We start from the raw sequence: 14968 nt of genomic DNA on the forward strand, positions 1-14968 counted from the left end.
ATTTTCTTCTGTTCCTGCTTAGCATCTACATACAGCCCTTAGGGGACACAGTGAGATGACATGGGCTTCGATGCCAACAATATGCTGATGACATGCAGCTTTATGAATCTCTTTAGTCCAGTGCAGGCATGGCTATCTTGCAGATAAAAACAGAGCTTGAAGGGAGATTAGAGTCTGGATGAAGACCAGTTGATTTAAATTGAATCCAGAAAAGACGAAAGTGTCTGCTTTTAGGATCTGGCTGGCACCTTTGCTTTGCCCTTAGTTTAGGGTATTTGCTCCTGGCGGTTAAGTCACTATTACATGCTGGGGTCCTGCTGGCTTTATCCCTGACCCTTGAGAATCAAAAGCAGCAGTCTCTAAGATTACTGTTCTTAGTTTTCATTTAGCAGGAACATTGCATTCCTTTCTCAGATGAAGATCTGTTTTTTAGTAATTAACCTATATATCTTTTTCAGTTTGTACTACTGCAGTACTACTTGTGTGTAATACAGCACCTTTTTCCTTATGCTAGATAGGCACATATCACATGGCTGTATCCTGAATTCCAGAAATGTGTCTTACGTGGTGTTACATTTTAATATTACTCAAACATAATAAAGGCCAAAACCATGGAGGTTCTCATTGTGATTGTAATTGCTATTTGGATAGCTGTCAGAGAGATGGATACTGAGAGGAAACTTTACAAAAGATTAAGAATTGGAACTAAGAAGAATTGGAATTAAGAACTCCCACTAGTTTTGGGATTAGTTGGTTTAATTTATGTATTTAGTATGTACTATTTCACCTTTCTCCTATGTGTATAAGAATTTATTATTTGAATAAACAAAATGGGGAAGTTGGGGAAGAGAAGGAAGGGAAGATACCATTCTGACTCCTGACTGAACTCAGGAGAAAACTTGCAAGCACAGATGGAATAAATTAATATTGATTATTTGATCACTAATTGTACTTAAAAAAGGGGGGGGGGGATGGAAACTGTCTACATCAAAGCAGAGAAAGTCAAGACAACACATCTCATACATTTATAGATATGTAAAATATTTTTAGATGTACATAACTTAAAATACATTTTTTTATTTAGATTTTATGAATGTACATAGCATGTCTGGAAATAATTGTATAGAGCAGCAATGCAGAAATTAACATTTTATGGATTTAATTTTTAGTGCTGGAGTTGTAGTCCTTATCCCATAGGGTGTAGTTCTGTGTAAATCCTGCTGAGAATGTAGGTCTAAATGTTTCTTTAACCTTAGATTTGTCAAAGAGGCAGTGAGTTCCAATGAGCTGGTCATCGGACTAAAAGCCATTGAGCTGCGTTCTGTTCTTTGCTTTGCCCTTGAGGTACTGCATGATTTGGGGCAAATCAGTTAACTTCTGTTTTTCCTTCTGCCCTTCCTCTGTCTTGAGATGTGTGTTTTAGAACGTAAGCTCTTTAAGACAGGCATTGCCTGTGTGTATGCGAATTACTTACTACAGTGTAATAGTGGTATCTGAGGCTTCTGCAACATGTTATAATACAAAAACCACAGGTTTGTACGTCCCTTTTAAGTAAACTGCTAGGTTTTTTGTTCCTGTGTGGGTTTTTTTGTTTGGTTGGTTTTTTTAGAAGCAGTAGCATACTAATAGCATGGTTTCGTTTTAGACGCAGACACAGATCAAGCAGTAGTTCTTCATATGGTTCTAGAAGAAAACGCAGTCGTAGCCGGTCAAGGGGCAGAGGCAAATCCTACAGGTCTCAAAGATCGAGATCAAAAAGTAGAACAAGAAGGTAAGACTCTTTTCTAGGAAAAAGAATTATTATTTCTACTGTAAAAACTTTCATTTAAAATCACCATATAGTTACTGAGTTTGGAATATATTACAAAAAAAAAAAAGGTTGCAAGTGATCGTCTAAACTACGTGTCACTTGAAACTCTTCCTAATTTGAAATCTCTGTGCTGTGCTTTTGATGTACTAAATCTTTAAGCCACACTGGTGGAACAGTTGGTTTTGAAGATAAGTTCTATATTTTGCATTTGACCAAGTGCAGAAAACATTAATAGAGTCACCTTGGTTTAACTGTAATCATCTGAAAACTTCTTGTGGATTTTTTTTTGATTACTGATTTCCATAACTCCCATGCATAACATTGGTTCCCTGAAGATCAGACTGAACTGTTCTTTTCTCATCTGTATTTCCCTTGGAAAGAGATGAGTATTTAGTTATGCAAATTTTTCTTAATATTTAAAGATATCTATGGTACTGAAATTTTTGATAAATTGGATTGTGACAAATGGAGATTTTCAATAATAAATGTAATTTAAATATTTAAATCTTAATCAGATGTTGCAAATTGTATTATAAAATCTGCTTCATACTTTTGTAATTAAAAGCAGCTCAATTTTTTTGTGTGTGTATTTTTCAATTTAAAAGTTTAAATAAAGTTTATCCCTGGATATCAGAATTACTGTTAGCATTTTCTATTGAATTTAAATTAATTGAGTGTATCAGGCAGATCAAAGTTTTTTTTGGTATGTGTAAGGTGATTATGTGTACCTGCACCAAGAATTTAGTAAACCACTTTATTTTTGTATACCAAATCGGTAGAGCCGTTGCCTCTAAATATTGAAAAATTCTTGTTGAACGACGTGAATGTTTCACGTTCTCTTATTTTGTATTTATATTCTCTCATGACTTATTCACAGCTATTCATTATAATAGTTGCCTGGACATTTATTGCTACAGTGCCTTTGTAGTAGCAATTTGGTTAGTTAAACTGTCTGATCTCTCTTTGAGTATACTTACCATCTGAGCTGTAGACCCCAGATAAGCTACTGCACCGTGTGTAGAAATACTCCTGTAAATATCCCCTGTTTTGCTAATACACTCAGTTTTAAAACAATGAAATGTTGAAAGAATAAGGTGAAAATGAAGGTATTTTTCAGTATGTCAGATACTCAGTATCAAGAAACACAGTAACCTGATTTAAACATCTCTGTTTTATTCTAATAAGTATAAATCGCAGGTCTGATTAAACGTAGTCTAATAGTTGTCTTTTCCAGGGGGTTTACTGATGTTAATTGTCATTGCAACATATGGAAATTATGCACCTAAAAACTTTAAAAAACATGACTGCTGTTTATTTCATTTTGTGCTAGGAAATATTGTGTATAAAATATTTTCGGTTTAATTATACTAGCTTTTCAGTACTATAGCTATGAAGGTATAGCTGCAGGTCACTTTAAATGATATTACTATTCGCAGACATGGTTCTTCAGGGAAAATATTTATAAATAACATCCTAAATTATAACAGAAGAGTCTTTTGGCATGTTAAAAGCATAGAATTAAATGTTAAAAGCATACAACTAAACCAAATAGGACACATTGAATCCTTTATTGTAATTTTTTCCAACTCTGCTCTCTGCTGTAATGTTACACTGAGAAGCCATGGATTAATCTTATATCTGGAGAAGAATTAAATAGGTTTCAGAAAGCTGCTACTAGAGACCCATGTTTTCCCTGTTTGTTAGCGTCGAGGCAGTCGCAGCAATGCTAAATAGTTCCTTTGCTATCTCAAAATCTATCTTGTGCACTTGATCGAAGGTATGAACAGCTTTCCGAAGAGGACTGAGTGCATTATGATTCTTCAGGCTGGAAAAGAGATTGTGGGGGAAAGAGGGAATGTTGATGGAGGGGTATAAAAAAAAAAAATAATAAAAATGAATGGTGTGAAAAGATGATTAAGGAATGAGTGTTTCCTGTCTCCTCCAACGTAAGGTCTGGGGCAGGCATGAAGTGAGTGAAGTCAGCTGGTGGTAGAGCCTAGTCAAACAAAAGGAGATGGTTCTTATGTATCATATAATTAAGCTGTGGAAGCCCTTGCTGTTGAAGGTTTTGGGTGCCAGAAGTTGAAATGAATTAAAAAAGCATTCGGACAAGAAAAATCCATTCAAAGCTGTTAAATGCGAAGAGACAGTATTTATCTAGGGAAATGAATGTATTTGTAGTGCTGAAGTGGAATTTTCGTAAGAATTTGGCGTATGTAATTCATTAATTTCTTTTGCTTGGGGTGGGACAGCTTATTTTCAGATGACAATTTAAAGGTAAGTACTGAAGAAAATACCTATGTAAACTAGGTAATAAAATCATCAGAAGGAACTGAGGCAGCCACCTTGTGTTAGTGTAGTAAAGCGTGCGTTCCCCACTGAAGTATTGTTGATCTCCAGCTTCTGAATTGCCAGTGGCAGGAAGTAAAATCTACTGACCCACCTGAAAAGCAGCAATCTGAGATGCAGCAATACGGTGAAGATCATCTCTGTGCTACCTGTATTTGTAATGTTACTGTTGCACCTTCAGGGTACCACCTTTAGGATGTAAGCAACTGTGATTTTTCTCCCCCACCCCCCAGTGGGAATGGGACTGACACTAGAAAACTAGTTTCATATTGGAAGTTAAGATCCACTACATGGTATCTTTAAATCACTGGGTTTGGTTTGGCTATAAGTCATACAGATGGCAGAAATTCTGTATCCCATGATGTCTCTTCTCCCCACTGTCCCCCATCAAATTAAGATATTTTGTTTTTCAAGGTAGTGAAAATCTTGGTAAAAATATATGTGGCTGTAATGTAGGGGTTTTTTTAATAACTTCTCTAACGTAGGTGTTTTATTTGAGTGTGTGATTTATAGAGGTCCAACTGTGTAAAATACTGAAGTATCAAGTTTTAATTTGAAAAATTAGATTTTCATAATGGCATGTTTTAAAAATACTTTGAGTAGGTATTGTTTATAACTTAAAATGATTTTTTTTGTTCTTTATTTTAGAAGATAAGAAAACTTGTGCATATTACAACTATTTTATTTTAGATGCATTTTTTAGAGTCAAAAAAGTGGGGCTTCCTAGTAATGCTATAAATTTAAAGCTGTCCTACAGCAAGATAGTACAATGCAAATATGACTTAATAAGATCACAAACTGAATTTCAGCAAAACAACCAAGATTTACATTAAATTAGGAATTTTAAAACCGATTTAGTTTGTTTTACTGAGCATTTGCTTAATAACATTTCGCCTTCTTGCAATCTTTTTAAAGACAATAATTCGTCTGTGAAATGCAGGCACATCCTCAGTAGAAAAATTGAAAGCAACAGCTCACTTTCTGAAACCACACATATAGTGATATAAAGAAATATTTCAGCTCTACGAAATTTAATAAATCATCCCATTTCCTAATTTGATCATATTAGATGCTGATGTGGAAAAAGCATTTCAAATACCATCTCCTCATTAATATACATCAGTCTGGGGAATCGAATGGAATACTTATGCAGAGATGTCACAGTTACTGTTTCTTAGTTTACTAAGTGGAACAGGTTGATGTGATACTGGGTGCTATTTGTCAATGTCTTGCTAAAATGGTTTGGGTCGAGTTATGGAGTCCAGAAAGACGGCGGCTGATAAATCAAAAGTGGATTGAGTGGACAGGAGGCAGTGATTGATACTGTGACAGGATATGAAGAAAGGAATCTTGATACAAGCATGCATGATATTGAATATGAGAAGGAAAATGGCCCTGGAGTATGGATATTATTCAAGGAAATGAGAATAATAATATCATCTTGAAATTATTGCTGGGTGAAGATTAGGATAGCTCTTATTAGAATATTATGCTTCTCTGGAATGGAGAAACTCAGATTTCATATAATTTCTGTGTGGATAGAGTCTTGTTAATATTTTTAGGGTTTTCACTGCAATTGTTCTGCAAGTTAATCGTATATGAAAATACTTACTTTACATCAGAACTTGTAACGTGACTTTTAATTCATGTAGTTTTAAATAGAATTAACCAAAAGATATTAACCTTTATTCCTTGGTTTCATACAATTCTGTCTGTATAGAGTATTTCACTGTAATTGCCTTTAAATATGCAAGTTTGGTTTTATTGTCTGCCAAGTGTTTTTGGCTTTTCCCTTTACATTAAACTGAAACCTACTGCCTTGAAATAGCTTTAACACAGTTCAACTTAAAGACTGACACAATAACAGCTAGTACATTTATACATACCTAAGAGAAATACCCTGTGTAAAGTAATCCTGTTTGTAGACTTGATGCCTTTGGACTGTCACTGAAGGAAGTGTTTGATCAGTGTGTTGGGCTTCTTTCCCCAGTGTGTGTGTGGGCACATGTTTACATCTTATTTCTTTACCATTCTTCCAGGCTAATTGATTTAATATTGAAATGTGTGCATCTTATTGCAGTCCAGTGGCAGGGCGACCTAATTCTTATGGATGGCTTTGGAGTAGACTTGTTTGCAGCTTGTTGACTAAAGTTGACGTTATCCTAGCAACGTAAACTGGAATTAACTTATGTTCATCCCTCATAGCTTGCCAGAATTCTTTGTGTTTAGCATTTGTAGTTTGTAATATTTAAAAATAGGGTCCTTCAATCATGCAGAGAAGTGCAATGTGAAAAGAGTCATTAAATAAATAGTAGTAAACCCCCACTAATTTCTTTAAAATAGTGCTGTGTTGGTATACATACTGAATAGTCAGGTTCACAAATTTAGTGGTCTCTAGAGATAGCATAATTTGCATCGCCTACTTTATAACACAGAGTGATGATGGAATTGCAAGAAAAGAATTCCCCGCCACCCCTTTCTAGGTGCATTTTCACCACTGCTGCTTCAAACACAAACACGATACTGGACAATGCTTCTGGAGTTAGAGATCCTTGCCAGTGGGTCTGATCTGTTCTCGAAAATGTCATGGCTTCATTCAGGCTCTTCCTCGTGGCTGAGGCAAGCTGTAAATACTTGCTGTGTATCAGTTGTGTGTTCTTTATAGTGTGCCACCATACAGGGAAGATTTTTAAGCTTTTTGCAGCTTTCGTTTTTTAGTACTGGCAAGGGTCAGTCATCTTTTGCTAGAAGGTTTGGGTTTTTTTTTTTAGTCTCCGAGGATTTCCTGTTTCAATATCTTCTTAAATCCAAACCATTGCTAGGAAGTATGTTAGCTGAAGAGTCAATATAGCACAGTGAAATGTTGTTTGTAAGACTTTTCAAAGATATAAACAGTATTATCATTGAATGCTTTTGTATTTGCATTACTTGGAATGGTGAATAGGAATGGGTCTGTCTTCAGTTAGTCTGTCCTTTTTTTTTTTTTTTTTTTTTTTTTTTCTTTCCGTGCATCATATTATTTTAGTGTTGTAGTATTAATGTGTTAGGGTCTTTCCAAATTAAACCCCTGGCCTATCAGACTCCTATCAGCTGATTACATCTTGGTCCAACATTTGTTATCTATATTACCTTGTGTTCAAACCTGCCTTTTCGTTGCAGACTGTATCTGTCCTTTCCGGTTAGCACGCACTAGTGGATAGCTTCTAATAGATTACGATGTAGGGTTTTAATTATGGACAACTTCAGGAAGAATTTTCTAGAATAGCATCTGCCTGAAAAGAAAATAAAGGTTCTTAGGAGAGAGGAAGATAGAAGGGTGTGCATTTGGAGGTAGACATTAATGTCAGCAGCAATGTGTAGTAGAAGAGATAATGGCAGATGAACAAAGAGCAAAATTGGAGGGACCTTGCACATTAGACTGAGAGTTTAGGGAGGAAAAGGAGGAGGTAGAAGAGAGATTAATTATTAAAAAAAAAAGAAAGAGAATGGAATGGCTGAAGTAGTAGGCAAAGATCATCACACAAATAAGATGAATTGCAGTTGTGTGGACTTAGAAACTGATTTTTAAGAAGTCATGAAGAAAGTTGAATATGGTGCAGATATATGGGTTAAAGCTGAAGTTGGTTTCAGTTGAGTAGAGGTCTTGCCTATGGGAATAAGCATTAACATAGGTGATGTTAGCTGTTCTGGGGAACAGGAGAGGCTTGGGAAAGAAAGTGAAGGTTTTCCAAATTGACCATCCTACAGACATCAGACAATACGGGTTTTATTGTCTGATGGGAAGGAGATGGAAGGAATTGGGGAGTGAAGTTTGAGTAACAGCAGTATCGACTGGGAGCAAAGAGAGAGCTACCAGGGAAGGGACAGGTACAAACATGGCTTTTTTTTGTGTATCTGCTGTAAGAAACAAGAAATGACAAGACAACTGTGAAGAGCAAGGTTGGGCACACGTCAGACAGTGTTGAAAAGCTGTCTTAATCTATAAAAATGCTTTGGAAGTACCTCCTTTGGAAATGGATCCAAGAATTTTCCAAAGAGAAGCAGCTAAAAGTCCTATAAGAAATCAAGCAATGCTATTTAATCAGAATATTTCTTTTGAAATGTTTCATTACTACTTTTTTTTTTTTTTGCCTGGTAGTGGCTACTGGAGTTATTATTCTTTTAAAGTTTTGATTTGCTGTCTAGGATATTTTTTCTTCTGCCCTTGCTATAGAAATTAACATTCTCACATGCAACTAGCTGTACAGACCCACATAATTATGTAAGGAGTCAGTGTAAATATTGCATGTTTGTCTCTCTTCTTGCTGGTGACGAAGGGGAAGTTTGGAGTCTTTGGTCCATTAGAATGTATATTTAATTAAGATATTGTAGAATTTCTTTCATTACACTTCAAATAAAGGCTTGAGGCAGGGAAGAACTAGTGAAATTCAGGTTACTGAGTTTGCTCATGTGATCTTTAGTTCTGTGGATGGTAACATCAGATTGTATTTCTTCTTTTTCCCCACAATAAATCAAAACCTGGAGGTTTTATTTAGGATCTTCTTGCATTACAGGTTGTCACCTGTAGTGAGAGAGACCGATAGTCTCTAAAAATATTTTTACCTATAGCAACCGACTTTTTTCAAAAGGAACTTAACAGTTTGTCTACATGGGTATACTGGAAAAAAATACAGGGATGAAGCAGTAGCACTGAAGATATCCTAGAGCAATAACCCACCAACGAGCACATTACCGAGATCTAATTGACCACTTTGGGAAATTAAACTTCATAAGGCAATGCCGAGGGCTCTTAAGTTATCAATAAGGCCGGATAGCTGCTAGTGACAGTTGCTTTGATGCCTTTCATTGGTGTAAAAAAAAAAAAAAAAAAGCCTTAAAGATATGAATGTGTAAGTGCTATTCATTTAGAGCTAAGTATTGAGCCTAATTACATGTAAACTTTTTTCTAGAGCAGTCCAGGTGTTATGTACACAGAATGTGTTTTAAGTATATCTTCTTATTTTTCTAAAAACTTACTTCTCCCTTTGGGAAAGGTTGTATTTGAAAGTTGATGGGTTTTTTTTTGGTTGTGGGGGGATTTTCTTGTGCTTCAGTTTTCTGTTTGGGAAAAGAAGAATCTTGTCAAGAAGACAAGAAGAAGAATATGATTCCCCTTAGCGGAGAATTGGCTTTTTGGTTTGGATGTGTCTACATTCTAAACTGCTATGGTTTTTTACTTTTTGTAGTTCTCTTTTTCTCTGCTGTCAAAGCTCTGGCCATGAAATAGAATCTATTATTTTTTTGCTGCAGAGATCATGTTTCTAGAGGCAGCTATGCAAACCAATATAGGGCAGATGTCTTCAAGATCCATTGGTAATATAAGACCGTCATTGTTTGCAATGTAAATTGCTGCTGTTTCCAGTGTTAGCTTCTAGATTATTAAAATGTGAAACATAAAATTGTAGAATTTTAGAAACATTTTACTGTTTACTTTATTCCCATCTTTCATTCTTTCCAATTCTAGTAACATATGACAGTAACAATATGTAGTTCAAAAAAATGCAGGCATAAACCATGTATTTCTGCTGCAAAAGTGTTTTACTATATCTTTTCTATGGGACTCATCAGAATGTAAAAAAAAAAAAAACCAACCCTAGCAAGAGTAGCAGTTACCCTGTAACAATAGAATGCAAGTAGCTGTCAACCCCGTGTATTTAAAAAATTTAACCTGAATTTTGTTGCACGTACCGAAGTCAACCTTGCTGAAGTTGTATGTGCCAGAGTTAAGATCACACGTACAACCCCAATTCAGCTTCCCTGTTCATGGTAGTTTTAATGATGGATTACTGTTTCTTCCACAGATTCCTTGCCATGTTTACTTTATGTATTAATAGATTGGTTACCATAGTCCTTCTCAATTATCTTTGTATATTATGCTTGGGTTATTTTATTCAAGTTACACGAGGGGCAGTTATAACAAGACTGTTGTTCTTGTAACCAGCCACCTTCGATCAGGGGTCAGCAACACTTCAAGTATACTGTGCCTGATGCTTTGCTTTTCCCAAACAAGAGGTTAAATACATTGCTAGAAATATCTCGGGTCCTGGGAGAAATTAATTGCCAAAGAGACAAGATGTTCATCAGTAATGTCTTGCCTCTGTGGCTGGAAGCTAGTCTGGAACTTTGTGGGAGCCAGGACCTGGGGACCGCTGCCCTTCTGTGCTGTTTTTTCAAGGTATTATGGTTCTTTGCTCCTAGCTGTGGTGTATGCCATTCCAAGTCCATCTTTGTGGCAGAGATGGTAGCTGCTGACTCTTGCTTTAGAGGATTTTTTTTGTTGTTCGTTTTGTTATTGTAGGGACAGTCGCTCTTCTGTATAATTCAGCGTACATGCCCTGGGATTCTTTGGTCACTGCTTTTGTCCAAGATTTCAGCCAAAGCCATTGCTCAGTAGCAGGGCATTGCTGTCTTTGTGGGTAGGACAGCAGCTGCTGCATACAGTATTTTTTGTACTTCTGTACAAACACATCTTATCCCATATAAATCAATAGGCAGCTGCCAGTTTTTGTTAGTGTTATGACCAAAGTGTGCTTAGGGAGAGAGTTCATGCCAGATTAAGCTGATTAAAGGTGGGGTCCTGTGACACTTTCCTGACTGTCCCTTCATCCTTTAGTGCCTGTTCTCCCACATTCATGCTTCGAGATAGTTCAGCACGCTGATTTGTCCAAAAGCGCGTTCTTACTCTCTTTTAGGGAGGAGTAAGAGAACAGGCTGAGATGCCCACGTATGGAGAATGTGGGTTGGGGAAAAATGGGTCAAGCCTGGGTTGTTCGAGTTGAGATCAGGTGAGAGGCAATTTTAAAGCTGGAGTAAGGTGCTGTGAACAGAGGGGGTTGCCAGTTTCTAGGGCGAGGCACCATGTCTCCCTGAGATGCAAGAGCAAGAATATATGTAGATGATAGTGCTTCATCTGGTCCCAATATAGGTTTATTGGTATAAAACTTTGGCCCTATCAGAGCTGATAGCAAAGCTGCACTTGACTTAGTGATTCCAGATTTAACTCAGGTGTGGTGTTATAGGAAGAAAATATTATTAAAAAAAAATTTGATAATTTCAGCCATGTGTAGAACCTTTGTCTTTTTACTGTCAAAATAGTGTTTAAGTAATTACCTGAGCAAAATATTTTGTTAAATATGTGATCGCATAAGGAAAAAATGTGAAAACTTCTATATGTAACTGCAGGGAGTTGTATTTAAATAGAATGTGTATTTAAAAAAATCTAGGAAAAGATAGGAAATTAATTTCTATACCTTAATATTAGCTGTAAGTTCAATTCTACAAGAGTACATAAAAATATTTTTTTTATTTTGAATCTTTTAAGTTTTCTGCAAATTCAGATATGTATACTTCCAAAATACTGTGAAGCATATGCTTTCAATATAAATAATATTTTAAAATACTCTTCAGTTGCGGTTTTCATAGGATCATATCATAACTCCTAGTAAGACAAACTGAAAAACTCTCCTTGACTTTAAAGTTAAATCAGTTATTCAAGCTCAGCTTGAATAACTGATTTCAATATTTCTGTAATTCTGTACTGCTGATTTATAGCCTAAAAATGGAGGCAAGGGCAGTAGTATGTTGTTTTTAAATTATGCATATGCTGTTAGATATCTGTTTTTCTTCTACAGCTTTTCCTTCTCTTATATGGAAACATGCGGGGTAAGCTAAACTGTAATAGAATTTAAATTAATCTGTGGCATAGCACTGAAAATCTGTTACCAGTCTATATCAAAAAGATATGCTAAAACTTTTCCTGTTAAAGCTCTAAGCTTCTTGATTGGAGAATGGTTAAAAAAAAAATCCTTTTCCTATTTTTCTACTATATAGTCTTCTTGAAGTTCTTCCAAATTAGATTTTAAATGCCAATTAGGAGGTTGAATATACTAAAATAAAAGCAAATACAACCAAAATGGCCTCACCTTATGGCTAGTTAGGCTTTTTCTCTCAAAAGCGGAACCTTTGCTCTGAGCATGGCTTTGAGAAAGATATTCAGCTTAATGAACACATTAATTAGAACCATAACTATTTATAAGATAATTAGAAACGAAGCACGGTAAACTGGGCTTTTCCTGCAATTAATGGAGGATTAATTACTGGAGGTAATGAAGTGGATTTTTAAATGCATTAAGGTGAAGTACAGAGATGTGCAAGGCTTTGTGATAGTTGCATAATTATTCCAGGCTGTTTGAGCATAGCTCATATGAGATCGCTAATAAGCATCATTGCATCATTATGTATGCACTTAAAAAGACTTACCACCAAAATGACTGCCTAATTATTTCTAATTGGCAGGAGTCTGTGTAGTCATTGAGCTGTTTGTAGCCATTTTAAGGTTCATTTAACTATCCTTGGGGCCATGTGATAGATGGAAAAAAGCTTCAACTACATGCTGGCCTTGGCTGGCGCCGTTAATCAATTTTGGTGGGCTTCAGTTTGAAATGCATTTGCTCATGCAGAGGTCAAAACCTGAAGTAGTCCAAGCAAAGTTTTGCTTTTTGAAGCCACTTGACTGTATTCATTAGCAATTAGTAAAATAATTGTGTCTGTCACTATATTTGGATTTCCATATGACTTGGTATTCTTTCATCACTGTCCCTTCTTATAGCATATTAGCTTCACTGGAAACCAAATATTCTTCCAACAGACCCTTTTAGCAACTTCAGTGTAGTGGCATATGTTCCGATATACTACCTTTCTTCATTCATTTGTTAGCTTAAACAGTGCACTACATTTCAACACAATCATCTAATTTGCTCCCGATTGATTGCTGAGTGAAAGTTTCTACCCAAGGACAACATTTTAGGGCTTTTAAGGGTATCTCTGAGGAATTAGTCATTAAGCATTAAGAGAGGAAGCAAGTAGTAGTCAAATCGAATTCTGACGTTTACCAGAGTTTTGTAGTTAGGGGCATCTATTTCCAAGATGTTGACAGCTGCGTATATTCAAGGACATCCTCTGCAAGAAGAAAGCTGTGTAATAATTGCACTTGTTTAAAAACTCATTCTTACATGAATGTTAGTGCACCGGTTCTGTCAATAATTACATTAGAAATGTTGTGAATATCATTTGAAAATGACCTTTTTGAGATGTTATAATTAGTATGTAGTTATTTTATCTTACTATGTCAGATTTAATGTGACATCCCATTAGGTAAGCGTCTGTGAAAGTTTTCAATGAGTGCGTTGTCCTGTTAAGCATAATCATAACCATCTGTGGGATGTTGTCAATGTACATAAGCCATTCATATAGCTTAAGAAAACACTGGTGAGCAAATTGTAGGCTAATAAAATAAAGGTCAGCTCTGCCATTTTTGCTACACAAAATGTGGTTCTAGTAATTTAATATTAAAACATAAGTTTAAAAAATAATTGTTCAGATTATGGTTAAAGCGTAAGATTGATTGAAAATAGTTACTCATTTAAAAAAAGCAAAAAAGTCATTTATTCATGAACTACTAGTTCAAACCACAGACAAGGTGTTAAAGCAATTGAATTGTGGTAGCATAAACTAAACCATAAACTAATCCTTAAGGAAGGCTGTGGAATTCTTTAAAAAAAAATTTAGTTGTTTTGATTCTGAGACTTCTATAATGGTAATCTTTGAGAAGAGATCACTTTTGTAAGCAAATATTCAAAAGGGAAAAATACAAAAAATAAAAATAGCCTTTCTTATTGATACTCATTAAGAATTGTATTTTATGAAGTCACATCAAATATGTGGAAATGCTGCTCTCTAGATTATCAAAACTATTATTAGAAAATACATTTTAGAGTGGGACAAGTTTTAATCTGCCTTTGAACTTTCTGGTTGGTTGTATTGGAAATTCTGCTGTTAGTCAAAATTGTAACTATTGATGAGTATATTTTCTTTGATGTAGTATAGCAGTGCAATGGGAATAACGTAAGCATAGCTGTCAGGTTAGTTAGAAAACTGTTCACAGTGAGAACTTGAAACATACGTTTATGTAATTACCAAATTTCAACATCTGGTTTGTGCTGAATTTGGGATTCTGAGTGGACCCCATCGCCAGCCTGGCTCTATAAAGTCTCTCCTTGTACTGAATGTCCTCGTCCCTGAAGACAGGAGGTCGTTTCTGTCTCCTTCTGGGATTTGCTTTGGAAGATCAGCTTGTATTCCATGGGGCTTTAAGAGTGCTGTCAGGGACCTTCAGCACGCTTTGGAATGAGGCTTTGGCCAGTACTTCCCATTCCACCGGACTTTTTTCTGTCTTAAAGCAGTTATCTTTTCTGGTGTAACTTGAATTTGCTACCCTGTAGTGATGTTGTGCTGTTTCTTCACAGACTGCCCAATGTTGGGGCACTGGTAAATAGTGTTATGCCATGTGAAATTCATAGCAAATATGGTCTAGATCACTTCTTTCTTGCATGTTGGAAGAAAATATGACTGACCTGTTTTCATTGACATCCGTAATTTATAAATTTGTATTTCATTTTTGACTAAAAAACCCTGCAATTTTTGCTAGGTAGAAGTCATTAAACTCTTGTGAACTTTTTAATGCGCTATATTTTAACAACTTAAGTAAAGATGCTTTATCCTAGAACGAAAATATGGTGTACAATTAAAGATTGTATTGTTATGGCAGCTGAGGACTACAGAAAAGATAAGTTGGGAAAGGATCTTTAGTCAAGTTTTTCTAAGTCTTTTTTTAGCATATTTTAGTTAAATGCACGTTAAAAAATAATGTAATAAACAACTTAGTTTAATTTTAGGTAGAGCTGTTCCCTTTCTGGTGAGAGCTTCCAACAT

General features: G+C 35.6%; 1 protein-coding gene across 1 annotated transcript in view; it reads left to right on the forward strand.

Annotated features, from left to right (window-relative positions):
* RSRC1 (arginine and serine rich coiled-coil 1) overlaps positions 1 to 14968 on the forward strand; it is an 81613-nt gene that overhangs the window by 7378 nt on the left and 59267 nt on the right. Inside the window, exon 4 of the mRNA XM_035890042.1 lies at positions 1646 to 1771. Coding sequence (XP_035745935.1) covers positions 1646 to 1771 — 126 coding nt within the window. The remainder of the gene's footprint in view (positions 1 to 1645; positions 1772 to 14968) is intronic.

The sequence above is a fragment of the Egretta garzetta genome, unplaced genomic scaffold, assembly GCF_000687185.1.
Source record: "Egretta garzetta isolate BGI_Z169 unplaced genomic scaffold, ASM68718v1 scaffold172, whole genome shotgun sequence".
Classification (NCBI taxonomy): Eukaryota; Metazoa; Chordata; class Aves; order Pelecaniformes; family Ardeidae; genus Egretta; species Egretta garzetta.